Below are 21046 nucleotides of genomic sequence, written 5' to 3'. Positions count from 1 at the left end.
TCTTATGGAGCACATACAGCAGCCTGTAATTCAGTCTCTGTTTGTTTATGGTGCTGAAACAGCAGGGGTATAAATTTTAAGTTACTTTGCTGTGTTCCCCTGGAGTTATGATTTAAGAGTTATAGTTCATGCACAGTCATTTCCTGATTATTATGATGGGGAAAAGCAAAATATAAATTCTTGGAACCCAGAAATAATCCTCAAGCCTTATAGTCACTATGAACTTAAATCATTCTTAATAAACCTTTGGCCAAAATAGCTAACATTGACTTTGTCTAACTTTACATGTTACTTTGGAGAGTTAAAAAAGTAGGAAAAGAGGGAACAAATACTACCAACCCAAAACAACACAATTAGTTTCTAAACAGAGAGGACATTTCTTTTGCGTTCATGATAAATAAAAATTTATTTTTGTTAAAGATAAAGCTTTTGAATTAGTAGCAACTTCCATTAAGTAAAAATGTTTGCTTTTTGTAAAGTGCATTTGAATTTTATGAATGGCTGCCTTTCATGCGCGTGACCTAGGCTCAACACATAATCCTGTAAGCAGGACGGGGACTCTTAAGGAAGAGAAATACAGATGGAAGCTAAATTTTGAAGGCTAATTGCTTTTCTCTGATGCTAGCTGTGGACCTTCAAAGAGTCTAGAGTTTTCTAAATCTCAAGCATTAGCTTGTTTGAGTCATATATGTGGGCCCTAAGTGTGGAGTATCTGATTCAGTAGATTTGGGATGGGACCTGAGAATTCGCATTTGGAGTAAGTTTCTGGGTAATGCTGATGCTCACACTGCTGGTCTGGATTAGAGTTTCGTCCTTTTCCTCTACTTGGCTATTCGGATTATGTTAGACCCACATGTGAGAACCTAATTACATGGTTTTAATTTACATGTCAGATTGTTATTTTTTTGGTCATGTATTGTGATTAGTTTTTGTGTTCCATTTGTTTTGTTACTGCTTTGTTTTAGTTGGTGGGGGGAGTACTGGCCATGAAAATAAGCTGAGGATTTTTAAAAACAACAACAGCCCCCCAATTCACCATGTTATGAAATACTACTACCAAATAAAGCTGCATATGTTACAAAGCAGGCACCTTGTTTATTGTCACTGTAGCACCAGTGATCGATTACTATTATGATGTACTACTTGACTTCATGGCATTTTATTGAAGATTTAATTAATTTTATTTAAGACTATTTTGCTAGTTAACCTTAGCTCTGGTTTGTAAACTAGCAAATAATTGAAGTATTTAATATATCCACTAAAACAGTATATCCTATATCTTACTTTGAACAACATGCTAATCCTTGCTTTCCTCCTAGATCTTCTGCCATTTTGTTGTCTTCTATCATTTGTTGTATACTTTCTCTTATATTCAGTTTATACATAAATACTCCCTCTCCTTTATTCTTTTCAAAATAGATCTTCTTCTTAATACTGGGTTTTAAAATTATAATATGTGCTTTAGCTTAATCGTCTTCTTTTTGTCAAAACTTAGGTCTCCTGATTAATTTGTTTTTATTTTCTTACTAACAGTTTCAAATGCTGCTATACTGTCTTTGGTCTCTCTTCTGTCCTTCCAATGCTTACCTTTCTGATCTCTTCACTGCTTTGACTTACTTTTCTGTTCAGGCGTTTATCAGCACTTCATACTTTTTATTTTGTTTAATTGGCACAAAGGTGTAAGTAATAATTTGGTTCTTTAAATCGAAATTTGTATTGAAATCTGTTTCTTTTTTCCTTTGATTTAATATCATAGGCACATTAGTTACACTTTTTCCACATTGCTTTTTTTCATGTTACTCATAGAAATATATGTATATTTGTATCTCTTTTATTGTTGGGATAGCTTGATGATTATTATACATCAGACTTCTCTTTTTTTTTTTTTTTTTTTTTTTGCTGTACGCGGGCCTCTCACTATTGTGGCATGTCCCGTTGCGGAGCACAGGCTCCAGACGCGCAGACTCAGTGGCCATGGCTGACGGGCCCAGCCGCTCCGCGGCATGTGGGATCTTCCCAAACTGGGGCACGAACCCGTGTCCCCTGCATCGGCAGGCGGACTCTCAACCACTGTGCCACCAGGGAAGCCCCATCAGACTTCTCTTTGCAGATGGATTTGATTTACAAATTGTCCAGTGTTTTTAAAAAAATCCTTCCCTTTTATCTATCTTTCCGTTCAGTTTAAGATTAGAATATATGTTCTCAATTATTCACTTAAATGTAAAGTGCCTTCTATGTTCTGTGCTAAGAGTGTATAATATAGGGGTGATCAATATAAACATTGTTGCTGTTATTATGGAATTTAGCATCAGACAGTTGGACACATGTATGATTACAAATGTAATGATTATAAATGATTTTAGATAGATTCCATTTTTTCATTTACAAAAGTAAGGAGTTCACTAAATATTCTCCAAGGTCGTTTTTATATAAATATTCTAACTTTTGGGGGGAAAGGGTAACTGGAAAGGAACTAATGCAAAGTAAGTGTTGTAACTGCCTTAAATATTTTTTTATAATGAGGCAAGGTATAAACAAACAGATACCATATAATGTTCTGTGTGTTAAATGAATATAATTGAGTTCTATTTTATCCACAGAGTCTCTCTTCCAGCTCCTTCTGGAAATCACTGTTCGAAGTACTGGAATGAATGACAGCACAGGACAGTCTCTGACAGCACTTTCCTGTGCTTGTCTCTTTAGTCTGGTGGCTTCTTGGGGAGAAACAGGAAGGACACTTCAGGCCATCTCTGCTATCCTCACCAACAATGGCAGCCATGCTTGCCAAACTATTCAGGTATTTCATATCTCTAGCTGCTTAGAAATTGATAGGATGCCAAGTTGCAATTTCACCTCAGTTTCTGTCAAAGCAATGTCTGCTTTTTCTCACTCAGTATAGTGGTTTGATGTGTTCAAGGTTGATATATAAATAATCTAAGCTATTTGAGCTAAGCTACATGTGTTTAACTCTGTGACATTAAAGGTAATAAAGTGAAATTTGGCAAAAGCTTAAATCTTTAACCTGGTCTTTGTGTCAGCATTACAGCCTCCGTTTTCATTGCATTGCCTTACTCTCTGCCTTCCCCCGCCTCCCATCTTGCCCTGAATTTTCAAGTATGGAATTCCTTCATAGTTTCTAAATATCTTTTCTGTATTGAAAGAAAAGGATATATCATTTTTACTGTATTTTTGATTGGTTGATTATAGTTTTTCATGAATTGATTTGTTTCTGAACTACTTCAGCTTCACGTATAGCATTTTGAACTTTTAGTATGCAGTTGTGGGATACGCTCCTCATCCTTGTTAGTAGTGGGAAATATAACCCTACTTATAGGCAAACTTGATTTAATTCTTTTGGACTGTTCTGGAAATTGAGTGAGAAGTTACAGTTTTAAGTCTCTGTTATGTGCTTTTCTCTGGCCCCTTGGATGACCTCCAGAACACATGGAAGGGATGCCTCAGTCCCGGTATTAGTGGGCCAAAGATAGCAAAAGGGGTAAATGGGCTATTTTCTGTGACTTACTCAGTGATTTTGAACTTTCCTTGTCAAATACGAGCAGTCTCCTTACTCTAGGTTTCTATTCTTATTCTTTTCCCTCTTTTTGTCCTGCCTGAAGTCCTCTTTTCCGTTTTTATGGTCCTTACTTATTTTGAAGTCCTCTAATTCAGTGATTTCCGAATTATTCTGCAGCTGTGCTTTGAGGGTTCAGCAAAATTTTAGTTTAAATATATGCTTAAAATATAAAAATACTTACAAAATTTTAATAGAATAAACACAAACATTCAAATATCAATGCCAAATTTTAAAAGTATAGTGACCATAAACACATGTACCTATTAGAATCCAGTGATTTATTTTTATGTAGATTTATTCCAGAGGCTATGACATGAGATCTAAACAGCGAGTTGAGACTAGCCAGTGCAGAGGGAGGAGGTGTTGGTATTGGTGGTGTAGAGAGAGAATGTTCTTGGTATCCATGTGCTAAAGCATGAAAATAAGAGTAAGAGTAGAATACTGAAGGCTGGAAGAAGTTTAGTGTAGTTATAGCGTAGCGAGCTGCCAGATGGCGGAGACAGGGCTTGAACGCGTATCTGTCTGACTGCAATATTATGCTCAAGCACTACACTGCCCAAAACTCTTGATCCCCTGAACCCACAGCCGAGGTTCTCTGTAGACCTGCCCCGTCGCTACATACCCAACTCCAGGCCAAACGCCATATTAAAACCTGTTATCTTAACATGGCACATAGTGTCCTTCATGATTTGGCCCCATTCCACCTACCTACTTCATTTCACAAAACTCTCTTGGCCAGGCTATGACTGGGGGGAGAAAAGTCTGAAAATGTATAACTGTAACATCTCAAATTATTTTGGGATCCAAATGCATATTACTTATCTTGTTCCAACAAGCTTAAGCTGAGAGTTTAAAGTAAGGTAGGGCTCGTAGTTGTACTGTAAGGTGCCTTATTGAAGGAGACTAAAATCCGTTCTGGAGGGATGAACCTCCTACTTCAGAGGCCTCCCACAAACACACCTCTGCTGTATCTGAACTCACAAACAAAAAGGACATAGAAAAAAGGCTCTGTCATTGAGAGTTAGTAGAAAGAAATATAGCGGAATCAATCTTGCCAAGTCTATATATATTGAAATTATTTGATATAGAGTATAAAATATATGTGTATACATATTCAGTATAGTTAAAGTATTATTATTAAGTATCAAAAGTATTATTAAGGAATAAGGATATAAAAAGTAATCAGGTCAGAAAATGAACCAAATAGAACTCCTGGAAATGAAAAACCAAATACTTACAATTAGAAACTTAGAGGATGAGTTAACCAGTGGATAATACAGTTGAAGATAGGAGCAGTGAACTGAAAGATAAAGAGGAAAAAATTATTCAGAATGCGGCACAGAGAGACAAAATATGAAAAATAAGAAACATGGATAGAGAATGAGAAAGTCTAAAGTATCAGTACAACCTGCGTTCCACAAGGCAGTGGTAGATTTGTGGAGAGGCAGTATTTGAAATAATGGCTAAGATTTTCCAGAATTGGTGAATGACTTGGAATCCTCAGTTTAAGGAAGTCTGGTTTATCAGAATAAATTCTCTAGGTCCTGCCACAGTGTCGGTGAGAGAAAATCAATAGGATAGGAAAAGGGGTATATCTGAGACTTCTGATTGTAGCACTGGGTTTTCTTAAAACTTTAATACCCTGTTAGAAAGCATGAGAGAAACAGAGCCATGTTGAAGACACTTTAGTTTCTGCTCTCCCCTCCATCCCTGCAGTTTACACTAAGATTATAATAAAGGATTTTTTTAAAGTATAAACTTTTAAGAATGGGACACATTTTTAGAAGATAAATATTGGGGAGAGCTTAAACTTAAGCTTCTCAAGAGGCTAGTGCCCATAGAAAGTAAGTTGATTTTCACATAAAACTATAGATAGGATTTAGAATTGGAAGCAATAAATACCTGGAAAGTGGTGGTGAGGGGAAGAGCTAAAAATTGATTGGAAGTCTGTGTAATGAAAGCTTGAGAACCCCAGAGCCCTTCCTCTACACTTCCCAGCCAGTCAGCTGTCCTTCTCTCATACCCCTAAGAGTTAGGTTTGCTGTCTAAAGAAATTGAGCCAGAGAGGCCAGGGGAAACCAGGCACAGCTGAGAGTGGAATTGAGGAGCCAGGCTGAAGATGGAGATTAAGTGAAAGTCTCTGTATCGATGATGAAATTTCTTTTCTTTTCTTTTTTTTTTTTTTTTGTGGTACGCGGGCCTCTCACTGTTGTGGCCTCTCCCATTGTGGAGCGCAGGCTCAGTGGCTCATGGGCCTAGCCGCTCCACGGCATGTGGGATCTTCCCGGACTGGGGCATGAACCTGTGTCCCCTGCATCGGCAGGCGGACTCTCAACCACTGCGCCACCAGGGAAGGCCCGATGATGAAATTTCTTAATCCTCACTGAGTTCCCAGTACACTGGGGGTGAGGCTTATAGCTTCTAGGAAAAAGACTGGCAGATCCTTCTTTGGAGAAAAAGTGAGAAAAGACGTATAGATGTGGACATTTGGCGGGGCAGGGGGGTGTCTGGGAGATCCTCCAATGAAACTGCTAAACTTAGTATGATCATTCTGAGGTGAGCTCACTATCTTTCACACCCTGTCCATTTATAGCAGCTTCCTATCAGATTTTTAGTCGCTTACTCTTTAAAACTAAGTGCACAGCCAAGTATCACTAGACTAACATGAAAGACAGAATCCCCCAAATAAGTAAAAATAGTAATAATAATAATAAAAGAAACGTTGATGAAAAGAGTATAGGGAACAGAAAAGCTCTAAGAAAACTGTAATTAGTATTTTGAAGAGGGATGTGAAAATGATTATTTACATTAAACAGCAGTATTTAAAAAAAAACTCAGAGCAAAGAGTTTTTACAAGTTAAAAAAAAATAAGATAGCAGCATGAAAATCAGTAGAAGGGTTAGAAGTTCAGATTAAAGAGGTCCCCAGACAATAGAAAAAAGAGAGAGAAAGAAAATAGGTGACATAAAGTAAAATTAGAGCATCCTTCCAGAAAATCCAATATCTAATAGGTATTCAAGCAGAGAGGAGGAAATTACCTAAGCTTTATAAGGAAAATTCCCATCCACCAAAGATACTTATTTTCAGATTGACAGAACACACCCTCAGTGCCCAACACAATGAATGGCAAAAGACTCACACCAGGTATAACGTTGCAAAATCATAACAGACCATAAAGGGAAAATAATGTTCCAGAGTGCAAGGATAGGTTATATACCAAAGATTAGGCAGAATGCCATTGGACTGCTCAAAAGCAACATTGGCATAGAAAATAACAAACAGTGCCTTCAAAGTTCTGAGCGAAAATGATGTCACTATATCTAGCTCAATTGTCAGTCATGTTTGAGGGAAGATAAAGATGCTTTTGAACATGCAAGGCATGGAACATTTTTAACCTCTGTGCCTGACCTTGTCCTTAGTCTAGACTGGAGTAGGGCCTCTTGAGGGATGTTGCCAAGGGGAAAAAGTAGAAATGATGTGTTTGACTCTATTGAGAGGAGTATGAGGAGCACTTAGGGGTAGGTATAGAAAAAACTTAGCAAACGCAAAAATAGGGCAATTGTTGATTCGATGAAGAAAAAGAAAAATTATATAAGGGAAATGTAGTATGTAATGCAGTTGGCTCAGTTCTGAACCATGATCACACAGACATAGTGAAATGACCTCTGACTACTGGTTTAACCAGAAATTATTGTACAGCTCAGTTCTGAGGATTTGGGAAGAGAGGAGGAGCATCATCTTTCATAATAGACCCAATAGAAAGTATCTGAAACAAAAACAGAAAAACTGAAAGTGAAGCTTTGACATATTATATAAGGATATTGATTCTAGATAAAATAGTTTTAAGTTTAACGTAGTTTGTTCTAGGAAGAGAATTTGTAGTATCCAACCATATACGTAAATAAAAGTTTTATAAAAGTAAGAGTTCCATATTTTGATTGGGTCAGAGGCCTTAGAACTCGAAGGGGAAGAGAACATACCTGTGAACAGTGGGTTAGTTATCCCTCTGAAATCTCTACCCTCTAGAACAGTGCTGTCCAATAGTAATATAATATAACCCACATATGTAATTTAAGTGTTTCTATTAGCCACATTAAAAAGATAGAAACAGATGAAGTTAATTTTAATAATGGATTTTTCTCAATATATCCAGAAAATAATTTCAACATGTAATCAATATAAAATTATTAAGAAAATTTATACTCTTGTTTTTAATACTAAGTTTTCAAAATCCAGTGTGTATTTTATATTTCCAGCACATCTTAAGTCACACCAAACCCATTTCAGGAGCTCAGTAGTCACATGTGGCTAGTGGCTGCTATATTGGACAGTGCAGCTGGAGAACTGGGGCTAGTACAGTGCCCCAGGGTCTTGCCCTGTAGTCAGATGTATGGCAGCCATCCTTGGGCAGTGAAAGAGAGGCAAAAAATGAGGAGCCAGGGAGTTTTCTCTGGTGGCCGAGTATTGGTCCCATGCTGGTAACTTGAGGACTCATTTACAACAAACAATAGATACTTGATAAATATTGGTTAAATGAATGCTGAATGAATACACAATTCATACAGTTAAATTTTTGTATCATGGAAAATTGTTGATGTTAATGGGTATTAAGCGTAATAAAGAAGCAAAGTAGAAGAGAAATACTGGAAATTTTGTTTCATCTGTAGAAGCAGCCGTATTTCTCTTATGCTTAATTTTGCACTTCATTATCATGAAGTATATTAATGGATATACATATCATACCAAAGATATCATTTTGGCTTGAGTGCACTCTAATACAAAAAATGTATATCAGTATTCATACTTTTTACTAATCTAGTATGTTTTATTTTATGAAACTTAAAATCATACGTAGTACTGATTGCCTGGTGTTTTGGAGAAAGATGCATATTTCAGTGTTTTTGGTCACCAATACAAATTAATATTCTTTGGATTTACATTTTTATTTTGTCTTGCTTGAGAATTGTTTCTTATAGATTTTCTAGTTGGTACTTTTTGCTGACAAGCTAAACATGATCATTCTGAATAATTTTTTTCTTATAAATGATGATATATTAATAAAGTATCTTTATCTTGTCTGTTTTGTGTTTGAGACATTTAAAAATGTCTTTTTGTGTTTTTCTTCTCTTGACTAGGTGCCAATGATACTAAATTCACTACAGAGAAGTGTACAGGCAGTGTTGGTGGGAAAAATTCAAATTCAGGACTGGTTTAGCAATGGCATTAAGAAAGCAGCTTTAATGCACAAGTGGCCATTAAAAGAAATATCTGTTGATGAAGATGATCAATGTCTACTTCAGAATGATGGATTTTTTCTTTATCTGTTATGCAAAGACGGATTATACAAAATAGGCTCTGGATACAGTGGAACAGTGAGGGTAGGTGATTCCTTACAGCTCTTAATCATAGTGGAAGTCATGTCTAATACTGAATTGTGTTCTGTTTGCTTCTTGCTTTATTTTTAGAGCACCATCTAATTTTGATGTAATATTATTTCTTTGAAAATCAAAATGGAACATACATATTAAATGTCATTCATCCATTTATGTTATTTTTCACTGATTATTAATTACAAATTGTTGATAGAACTAACTTTTGTTGTTTCACAGGGCCATATATATAATTCTACATCTCGCATCAGAAACAGAAAAGAAAAAAAGTCTTGGTTAGGGTATGCTCAGGTAGGAGAATATCCACAATAAACCAAACTTTTCTTTCTTATCTTTTAAAATATGTGGTCCATATTTGTTTAATCAATAAATAATATCACTTCTATTTAAACAGATAAGAGCATATTTTTTAATAATATGACTGTAACAGTGGTATGGTGTAGTATAAAGAACATTGACTTAGAATTCATGAGAGATTTACTTTTAGGTCTGGCCCTGCTTCTTACTAGCTGTGTGTCTGTGGACAACTCAGCTAATTTATTTGATCCTGTGTGATTTAGCTGTAAAATGGGAACAAGTATGTCTTCTGTTGGAGTTCTTGTTTAAGAGAGCCTCTAGTTAAGAATCAGAGACCACCTTTATCATTTACAAATCTGAATTAGGAATGTAACTGTGACCCAAAGCCAAATTAGAGCTTTTTACCACAAATTCCTTCATTCTAAGTCTAGATCAGTACACTCCAGGGAACAGTGTGTGGCCTGCCCAGTAGATAGCTGCGTGCATGGAGGATCATGCAGAGTATCACCAATGAGAGAAAAGAGCTAGGCCCATATTGCTCTCTTAATGCTGTGATCTCATCACCTGACTGACACGGCCAGAGGGTGTCAGCAGTTGGATGCATGAAGCAAACGAACGATGAAGCAAACGAATGATGGTCAGAGGGCCAGAAGTGTTTACTTCTATACTATCCTTTCCTGAGAAGTGAAGCCCAAGTTTCCTTGTGGCAGAATATAGAATAAAGATGTCCCTGCACTCCTGTCTTGCCTAGCTCAAAGTTTGTTGTCAGCATCAGATGAAAAAAGATATTTGAAAGCATTCTGAAAATTAAAAAAATTATTGTTGCATGAAAAATAATCTTACTCAACTTTTGGGGAGATTCTGAAATTAAATTTTAAATATCAAGTTAATTACTCAGTAATTGTCTGTTAAAACATAACCTGGTTTAAAATATCACATTTTTATTTGCCACTGCTGTATTTTATCTAACAAATAATAACATGGGAAATACATTTACAGAAATATGTTCAATGACATACCATTCTATCTAAAACCACTACTGATTTTTAAATATTAACCTAAATATTTGTGAAGGAAACAGAAGTCATTTCTATTATTTACTTGGCAAGTGATATGATAATTTTGACCAAAATAACCAAAATGTTTTTACTGTCTTGTGTGGTGTATCTGAGAATTAATAGGTTAAATTGATACTCAGTGGTGTATAATACCTCCTCTTATTAAAGTATCAATATACTCAGGTTCTTCTGTTTTAAATCTTTAGTGTATTTTAGACATCAATATTGATGTATTATTGTACCTCAAAAAACTGTAATACAGACCTCTATGGCTACTTTTTCTACTAAGTGGTTAATGAAAAAATATTTTAACATATAACATAGCAAAATTTTTTGTTGTTATCAGGGTTATTTATTGTATAGAGATATGAATAACCACAGCATGACAGCCATAAGAATAAGCCCTGAAACACTGGAACAGGATGGTACTGTAATGTTACCAGGTATGTTACTCAGCTAGTCATCTGTTTTCTTCACAGGTGATTTTAAGAGATGTGCATGTTAGGCCACTGAGACATATAAAGAATGGTTAGCAAGGAATAGTGCTTGCTTACAAATGGGTTAAAGAAATCTTAACATGCAAAGCATTTTATAGTCTATATAAAATTAATGCATCTGAGAAAAACAGATACCATAAATATAGTATGAAGTGTTTTAATACTTGTTTTCAAATTCTTGCCCACATTCTGTAGCCCGACCGCCCCCCCCGACCCGTACCCCACCATGACTGCTTCAACTCCTCAATTGGTGGGGAGATGTTGCTTTGTTGCTCCCAATAAATCCACGACTCTGGCTCTCAAATAACCTTGATGTAAAGAACCTTCTGTTTATTTTGACTTTACCAACAGTGTACTTTGGGTTTTCCTCTTTATTTTAAAGTGTTTTCAGAGACAGATTTTAGGGTGGGTCAGGAATATTTAAAATTCTATCATTTATACTTTTTAATAATACTCTGATAAGCCATTTTGGACAGAATTCATTTTGCTTTAATTTTGAGGTTGTACATATGTATTTATCCTTCAGATCACTGTGCTGTCTAAGTTCTTAGGCAGTGAATCTTAAATTTTATGGAACACCGGGCAAATGCATAGTATATTCTCCATTGTAAGGTATTTGAATTTGCTTGTATCTTTAATACATTCTAAAGGAGCTTGTTTATACTAAAATCTTGAATGTTTAATGTGTCTACCAACAATTTCATGGTAAGCAGCAATATTACTTCGAGGCACGTGGCCATCTGAAAATGACTGAGAACTTCTGAAGAACACATTGAAAAGGATAATTGCTCCCTGGCTGCTTGTTAATTTTTAAGATATTTTTATAACTTCATCAAACATTTACTTGAATATTACTTTGTCTACATATATCTAAATTAGTGTACCCGATGCCATGTTAAGGTAAATGTCACATTTCATGTGTGTTTCATAAATAAAGCTACTTTGGAAAACAGATAACTTATTAAAGCCATTTTGTAAATAACTGTCTGTTTTCAGATATGTCTACAGGGTTTTATTTGTTTGTTTGTTTATTTGTTTGTTTTTTAATCATCACAAGTCCCAGGCCATGTCTCTGGTCCTAACGATGATGCTGATGATTATGATAATAATAATAATAAAAATATTTTGAAATAATAACATGTACCCCATATATTAAAAGTAATCATATTTATTGTACAACTATTATATAAGCAAAACAAAATAAAAATTAATTGTAACCCCACTTCCCATCTATAAACACTACCAACATATCAGTGAATATCCTTCCTGTCTTTTTCCTGTGTATATTATGTACATACTTGTACATAAGTGATTGTATGCTACATATTGCTTTTTTAAGCTACCCCTTTCACTTAATATTCTGAATATATTTCCAGGCCATTAACTAGTCTTCTGTAACATCATTTTAATGTTATAAAATATATTCCATTGATTAATATTTGAAATGGAGGTCCCATCTAATTTTTTGCAATGTATAATAAATTTCACTGCAATGGGCATCCCTATCGCTCTGTCTTTGTGCAGGTCGTTTTAGGATGTCTTGGAAGAAAAATTGTTAATCCTTCCGTGACTCCCTGCCCAACAGATGAATACTAATGTAAAGGGTTTACTTCTGAAAAACCCTGATCATTCAACAGAGATTGTGACTGAGAAAGACCATTTGAAAATGGTCTACTTACAGCCCTTTTATTTATTCCATCATGGTAAAAAATGACTTGTTAATGTTTCAGTTTATATCCCTCTACTTCATTTAACATATGAAATGCACCTTTTAACAATACAAATGTGGCTTTCTGTGTTTCACAAATATGTACCATATTCATGGTGAAGAAGGAACCAGACTGGGGGAGATAGTCCCATGTTGTGTATCTTGATATTTTCCCGAAGATGCTGTTTTATAACGTTACATGAAGGATACAGAAAGGATAAAGAGAAAAATCTTTTTGAAGTCACGCAGCAGGAAGACTTGCCTTCAAGCCTGAAGAAGCCTGTTGTCATTTTTCCTTTTCTTTGACCTGGGAGGCAGTTTCTTTAATAGTCCTTTTTTCCCTAGCTAGGGGCAACTCTGCTCTGTAGCTTTCCCATCAAGAAGGAGCAGAAGTGAACTGTCAGGTTTATAGATGGTAATGAATACCACGTTTACGATTGACAGAAATCTGGTAATTCCTTGAGCCTCATGTTCCAACTTGTCTTACAGACTAGTTTATAAATAAGTTATTTTCAACCCAGCACTGATGAGCTGAAAACATACTTTTTTTTCCCCTGTTGTCATTTAGCCTTGATGTGTTGGCATACCTTTTATATTGTATCCCTGTGTGGTTTACTCTTCGTGTCTAGTGACAGGTTGCCTCAGATCATGAGGGTTTTTGCTACTCTTCTTGCGCCGCTTCACTCCTCACCCCTGCGTTTATCTGAAATTATAATGAGTTTTTCTTCTTTGCTTTTTAGTTTAAAATCTTACAGCTTAGAGCTTGAGAAGCATCTTTCTTGCGCCTCTTTGTATTCTGTACAGTGGACTAGGAACTCTTTCTTTCGATTTCTCCTCTCTTTGATTACCAAGTCTCTTGGGCTACCAGTGGGCCTTGTCTCCCAGTTTCTATTTCCAGTTTGTGATCACTGAATTCTCTATTTGGTAAGGGTCTGCCTGTGTTTTGCCTATTTATAATAAGGAAGTATGCTAGTATGAAGCTCCTGGGCAAAGATATAGAGTAACTCAGCTTATTTGGGTGGGCTCCATTCCTGCATTCCAAAACCAGAATTTTATGTTTTGCTGATTCAGGTGCAAATAGAAATGAAATATTATTTTTTGGTATTGTAATTAATGGAGAGATTCATCCTAGTTCTCTGCAGTTATTTTGGGAAATGTGTGTGCTTTTATACTTGCTTGCTGAACATTTGTTTTTCCAAAAGGATACAGTTTATACTTAGATATTGAGTTGCTTGTAGTTTCATGTTATTTAGTAGCAATCACTAACACACTGTCCCACCGGTCCTTCTGTAATACTGGTATCCCTTGTTGCAGTTACACTTGTGCATTATTTTGATCAAAGTATAGTGCACTGTTCCACAGAGGTATATACAGTATTGATGAAATATGGCATTTCAGCCAAAATATATGAAAACTTTCAGACAAAAAGAAACACATAACCATAGATTTGTTCTATGAAGGGTGAACATTTAAAAAGTGTATAGCATGCTAAATGCTAATAAATACTGGGAATAAGCATTAAACCTAAGTGGAAACGGTACAGCCAGTTCTATATTATAAAGCAAGGGATATCTGTAGTTGGACACCATAGACCTCAAATGCAGAAGCTTTAGGTCTATCTGTATTTTTATGTGACACTAATGACTGTGATGTATGTCTGAAGGTAGAGTGTTGCCTACCTCGCATGGATTGTATTGAATTGATTATAACCACATTATAGTTTGTTCATTGTGGTGCATGTTTATTATCAGACTGTATCTAATACTAGTTCATTTTGAAATTAGGTGGGCTCTCAGGTCCTTGATTATGGAAGATTTATAAATGTAAGCACAAAATGTAATGCGTATTATTAGTTGGATTGTTTAGTTTCTGCTAATTTGTAACTCTTTATTAAAAAGCACAGTCTCCCTTTGAGTTTAAATTACCTTTATTGTGTGGAGAACTCTCATTCTGACTTCAACAGAGGAGTAAAGTCACTTTGTGAGGTGTTTATATTGTAATGTAATTGCTGTTTCTTCCTCTTGCACAGATTGTCACACTGAAGGTCAAAATATTTTATTCACTGATGGAGAATATATTAATCAGATAGCTGCTTCCAGAGATGTAAGTATTCTGAGTCATGAGAAGCTGGTATAAATGGAATCTTTTTCTCGTAAATTATTTGATTTTTATTAGATGGAAAGTAGAGCCTTAGAAGATCAATTCATGTAACAAAATACTGTGGATGTTTTATTTCTCTTAGGATGGCTTTGTTGTCAGAATATTTGCCACAAGCACTGAGCCTGTGCTACAACAAGAATTACAACTTAAGCTGGCCAGAAAATGCTTGCATGCCTGTGGTATCTCACTATTTGATCTGGAAAAGGACTTGCATATTATAAGTAAGATGGTCAAAAAAACCTTTCTCCTACATTTTAATTTTCAGATTCTTTAGAAAACTAACATTGTGTTTTCAACATTGTAGCTTATATTAGGTAGCTATTTTGCTGTCTGTTACTATGAAGCACACTTAACGAATTGATATGTACAAATAACTAGGAGTAACTTGAAGCCTTTGATTTTTATTTGAACAGGCTTTCAGGATAGTCATAGAATGGTCCCGTGGATTGTGAAAATGGTAATTGGCCTAACGTTTGATTTAAGAATCTTTCATTTGGATACAGAAATGCAGCCGTCCACAGAATATTTCTTGGACTTAGTATACTTACTCTTGCAGTGTCATAGTAGTAGTTAGGATTACTAGTTTCCATGAGGGTCTCAATTTTGGTTTGCCGTACTGTTCCTGGTTTAATAATTCCATTTATTAACTTGTGGGATTCCTTGCAAGACCCAAATTTTTTGACTGTTATTAAATTTATTAAACTTCATTAGTGATTTACTTTGCATTTGTGTAGTATTTTTGTTTTTCCAGAGAAAAATATTGTATTGAACTCACAGTTTTTGGGTTTCAAAATCCCATAAGCTCATTAGTAGTTTGTATAATTGGACAAACTCATAAAATGTGCTATATATGATTATTTACTCATAGTTTCACAGTTTGAAAATGTACATAAGGGTTTTTGTGTGTATGCGCACACATATGTATTCAAATTCATGGATTAGCTACGTGAAATGTTCTCCTATAGAAAAAAGCTTGGAACAGGGAATCTGAAATACCTTAATTCAGATATCTGAATGGCATTGTTCAAGCCCAGACACTTCATGTCAGGACTTACTTCACCAAGCTTTATATATTTGCTTATTTATAAGCCAAGCAGTATAGCTGTGAGGATCAAATAGGAAAAGGCTCATGCATTCTATAATGCCTGATAGCTAATAGATGCCCAATGAAAATTAGTTCATTCATTAATTCAAGAAATATGGCTGACATTGATTTAAACAATTTTTTTAACATTAAAAAAATAATTTGGCACTAATTTGAAACAAATTAAGGAGCTTATGGTGACTTTATCTTTCCTTGGAGTAATGTGGCTACTGTTAATATTGTTTTAAATTGAGGCATATGACATACCCTGTCATCCTTGTTTTTGAGTGATACTAATTGAATTGACTTTTTCATCACTCAAACTAACACGAGTTGTGCTTGAAATTATTTTTATTTATTTATTTATTTTTTGCTTGAAATTATTCATATTAAAAATGTAACAGTATTTATTAAGTCTTGTTGTATTATCAGGTACTGGATTTGATGAGGAGTCAGCAATTCTTGGTGCAGGACGAGAGTTTGCACTAATGAAAACAGCAAATGGAAAGGTAAATTATTCTTTTAGGATTAAAAATTACATTATCTGCTTTAAGAGATAGTTGGTATAATCAGTTGATTAGCTTACGTAGTTCACATGTTTAAACATAATCGTATTTTAAAGTTTGATTAAAATTTTTTTATATAGTAAAATTTTATGTTGAAATAATATAAAAGAAAATTGTAACATTTGAGTATAAAACTTCATAAACTTTATAAAATTTAACCTTTTTACAGATATTTACTTTAATTATGGAGCTCTTTGTGTAATTTTTTGAGCTGGGGTGAATTCACATTTGGGTTTATTTTGAATAGGTTATCCCTTGCCAATTTTTGTTAATGTGCAGACACATATAGACTACGAGGTGGGGAAAGTAGGAGCATGTACAATTAAGTTATAGATTGTAGAGATCTATTTATAGAGATGGAAGATTTTTTTCTTATCTGGTGGGTGTGAGGATAAAGTAAGGTAATTAAAAGAATGCTGAAAATTAAAATTATGAGGCATATACAGTATATTTGTACGTAAGCCTTTTTTCACTGGGAAAAATGAATTGACAGTTTTATGAATTTCCTTCTGTTGTATGTTTGGAGTAGGTTTATGGCATGTATTTATTCATACCTATTCAGGATACTTATGAAAGATGATAAGTATCCTGAGTAGATATGAAAAAACTTGTGAACTGTATATTTTTGGAAAAATATGCCTATTTCTCTCCTGTTCAGCTCTCAGAAGTTGAATAGTAGTAAAGAAAGAGTTTGAGTTCTTGTTATTTTTATTTTCAATAAAGTATGGAGGTTTTTTTCTCTCATGTGAAACCTGGTGCACTACTTCAAAAGGCACTATAATTCCTTTTTTTTTTTTTTAATGTGTTAAGATATATTACACTGGCAAATACCAGAGTCTCGGAATCAAACAAGGGGGTCCTTCAGCAGGAAAATGGGTTGAGCTACCAATTACGAAATCCCCAAAGATTGTGCACTTCTCAGTTGGACATGATGGCTCTCATGCCCTGTTAGTTGCAGAAGATGGAAGCATATTCTTTACAGGATCTGCTAGTAAAGGAGAAGATGGAGAGTCAAGTGAGTGGACTATTCAGTAAAAATACTGTGGAATTTATTAACATAAGATATATCGATTTCAACAGCACTAACCTTCCCAAGTTAATAGAAGATTTTATATTGAGGAATATTCAGTTAATGGTTGCGGTGTACTGTTCATTAAAGAACTATGATTGCTGATTTCATACTAGAGTTCATATTCATGAATTTTTATATGCCTTATGCATTACATACATGGCTATTTATCTGTTTTGTCAATTGGTGTTATTTTTAAAAATTTATTCCAATATATTATTTTAGAAAGAATATTTTAGAAGTAATATATTGGAAATTTTGCAAAGAGTATGTATTTCACAATGAGGTAAACCTTATATAAATTGTATAATAGTGTCAGTTATGAAACACTGTTCTTGGTGTTATTTCATTGTGATAAAATTCCTAAGCAATGAAAAATTAAAGGATTTTTATTGTTTATCTCTTAGCTTTCCTATGCTTCTGTTCAGTTTTCCTCAAAGGGTCATTTTTCTGTTTTTGGAACTTCTCTTGTACATTGTACGTTGTAGTAGTTGGGGTAGCATCTTATGAGGATTAGGTTTGAAGTCAACATCTAATGTAGAAATCATGTGTAAATAAATGTTATCCTGAAAAAAATCCCTTCAAATAACCATGAAGTGTATTACCATACCTCAGAAACTTCAGCCCAGCCAGTTTTTCCTTCTAGCGTTTGGAGGACATCATTCTTCCTTTGCTTAAGCACCAGATAACTTAGTTGTTGTATATAAGTATATAGATCATGTTATAAGAAAAGTTATAGTGGTATTTTAATCCCAGAATTGTACCCAACACAGCAATATGTTTTTAATCAGAAGGGCATGCAAAAACTGGGATTGACTAAGGGAACAAAAGATTGGCATTTCCCATCTTTTGCTCAATTCAGGGATTTAGTTTTTGAGAGCAGAGGCTGCTTAAATCATCTACGTTTAAATTTGTTTGCTCTCCCTCCATATGCATATTTCCTTTCAATCTCTGACTAGGTGTAGCTGCTTAATAAATATGTGTTGAATGAATGAGGAACTGATTTTTCTTTCCAGGATCTATTGGAGGAATACATGTGCAATAGAGTTTGAGAGTAAAGGGGTTTAAAAAAATTATATATATATTTATATATATATATAACTTTATATATTTATATTTTATATAAATATAATATATATATATATGATAATGGAATGGTATTGATAATATAAGTGCTAATCTAGAGATTGGGCTCTCCAGAAGTTTGGTAGAAAATTGGTTTCTTATTGGGAATTTCAGTGTACTACAAAGAAGAGGATCTGATAGCAACAGCCTAATAGACATTTAATGAGATGAGGCTTTCAGATTGACTCATTTAATTGACATGTTGGGAAGCCCAGGCCTTTGTGAAAATAATTAAATAAAGTGTATGATAAGTGAAGATGATATGTTTTTCCTTGGGCTTTATATACAAATCATTATTTTTATTTGTACATAGATGCCTTAAATTAATTTTTTTTTTAAGCTAAGAGCAGACGGCAATCAAAACCTTATAAACCTAAAAAGATAATTAAGATGGAAGGGAAGATTGTGGTGTATACAGCCTGCAATAATGGAAGTAGTTCTGTTATTTCTAAAGATGGAGAGCTATACATGTTTGGAAAAGATGCCATCTACTCTGATAGTTCAAGTAAGTTAACCTTAAACACCGTTTCACTTTTATGCACAGAAAGTCCTATACTAGACTTTATGTATTAAAAAGATATATCTAGAAAATTAACATTTGTAGCACGCTTTCTCTACATTTTTCACATTTCTTTCTAAGTACAGTGTTTTGTTCTTCCTTCCTGCCTTATTGCTGGGAACAGTGTCACTAGTTTCCTGCAGAGCTCATCATGGGGCTTGACTAGGGCAGCTCTACCTTAGCTGTTACTTTCTCTGGAAAGCTCTCCCTAGGCTCGGTTAGACGCTCATGTGACATGTTCCTGGTGGTACCCTGGGGACATGATTTTCATAACTTAGCGAATTTATAACTGATGGATTATTTATCTCCTCCTATTGTTAGGTAGTTAGAGAAAAGCTATCTCTCTCTTATTTACTATTATATCCCCAGTGCCCAGCACAGTGTCTGGTGCATGGTCAGGTCTCAGGAATTACTTGTTAAGTGACTGAGTGACTGATAACTACAAGTAGTGGATATGAGGGATAGAACTAGCCAAATAAAGGGTTTTATATTTATAAACTGTAATCTCAAAAACTTGTCATATTTTCTTTCTAGCATTTAGAAATGAGTATAATGATTGTGGCAACCCACTTGGAAGGATTTTATATGAAGTAAATATGTAAAAGCCTATACATTTCTCTGTAAAAAGGAATTCAGAATTAACGAAGTTTCTGATTAGAGGCTTAGGTGATTGTCTCATGCGGGGGAAATGACATATATCAAACGTTTATAACTGTCCATTATTAATTTGAACTGTGCTCAGGTGACTTATGAGATGGTTTAATGTGGTAATATCTAGAGTCTCAATTGGCCTGACCTGTCAGAGTGAATCAAAATTTGGAAGTGGGCTCATGTATAGTTTAAAAATAATATTCAATGTAACTATTGCTTGCTAAAAACCTCTTGGCTAAGGCTTATGGAAACTTGTGCGTTTATTCAGCATATAGTTTTTGAGAACTAACAATATGTCAGGGATTGGTGGACCAGACAGACATGATCCCTTTCCCTTTGAGGCTCTGAGAGACAGTTGGACATTACAGAACTTAAGTGTTAGAGATCTGTGGTCTAATGGTTATGGATATAGACTCAGACCCTGGCATGGCCACTTTTTATTTGGCTAACTAGTTTAAATTATGTAACTTTTCAGAGCTTTTCTTAACTTTTCATTTTTTTTTTCCACCTGTAAAAGGGAGCTAATGATAATACCTGCTTCCTATGGTTCTTATAAGGTTATAGGAGATAATGCTTATGAAATGCTTAGAACAGAGCCTGGCACATATAAGGGCTCAAGACATGTCAGCTAATACTGTTAATAATAGTAAATACTATTTCTGTATATACATATCTTTTTCAAGTATGCTAAATACTAACAATGGGAGTTTTTGAGGTATGCTTAACCAAAAGACTTAAGTTAGTATAGGGTGAAAGGGAAGGTCACCTTAAGGAAGTGGTATCTGAACTAATAATATAGAATAGTTCTGCCAAAGTGTGGTATGAGAATTATATTATTTGTGATTTAAATAAAACAAATACTTCAACTTTTTAAAAATGTTTATATTTTAGTGTATGTTATAAATACTCAACAGTCTTTGATTTTTACTGTTATTACTACTGAATAAGGTTAAAATGCTTTAGTCAGATTTAAAATTGACGCAAAAAATATTAAGATAATATGAGTGGCACTTGGATATGGCAACTATAATGAATGCAATATGTGAATAAGTGAAATTTAGGAACTACCTGTACGTTGGATTGTGGAAGAAAGCATTGTAGATTAAAAATGATCGAAAAATACTGCTTTGGAAAATCTCGCAGGTTTCTACAAAAACAATGTTATTTCAGAATACTCTGGTGAGTATTTTACTCTGTTTTGCTGAGGCAGGTCAAAGCAAGTAAAGTACATGATTCAAAGGTTCCTTTGTTCTTGGGTCAGGAAAGTTTGAAATCTAGTGACCCTTCTGAGAATTGTTGAGAGGTGCT

General features: G+C 34.6%; 1 protein-coding gene across 1 annotated transcript in view; it reads left to right on the top strand.

Moving 5' to 3' along the window:
* Nucleotides 1–21046, top strand: part of MYCBP2 (MYC binding protein 2) — a 272456-nt gene that overhangs the window by 49948 nt on the left and 201462 nt on the right. Inside the window, exons 5-13 of the mRNA XM_065896124.1 lie at nucleotides 2601–2797; nucleotides 8710–8952; nucleotides 9184–9255; nucleotides 10666–10762; nucleotides 14554–14627; nucleotides 14767–14905; nucleotides 16201–16277; nucleotides 17145–17349; nucleotides 18869–19033. Of these exons, the coding sequence (XP_065752196.1) occupies nucleotides 2601–2797; nucleotides 8710–8952; nucleotides 9184–9255; nucleotides 10666–10762; nucleotides 14554–14627; nucleotides 14767–14905; nucleotides 16201–16277; nucleotides 17145–17349; nucleotides 18869–19033 (1269 nt within the window). The remainder of the gene's footprint in view (nucleotides 1–2600; nucleotides 2798–8709; nucleotides 8953–9183; nucleotides 9256–10665; nucleotides 10763–14553; nucleotides 14628–14766; nucleotides 14906–16200; nucleotides 16278–17144; nucleotides 17350–18868; nucleotides 19034–21046) is intronic.

The sequence above is a fragment of the Phocoena phocoena genome, chromosome 18 (genome assembly GCF_963924675.1).
Source record: "Phocoena phocoena chromosome 18, mPhoPho1.1, whole genome shotgun sequence".
Lineage (NCBI taxonomy): Eukaryota > Metazoa > Chordata > Mammalia > Artiodactyla > Phocoenidae > Phocoena > Phocoena phocoena.
This window is presented reverse-complemented; position numbering and strand designations above follow the sequence as displayed.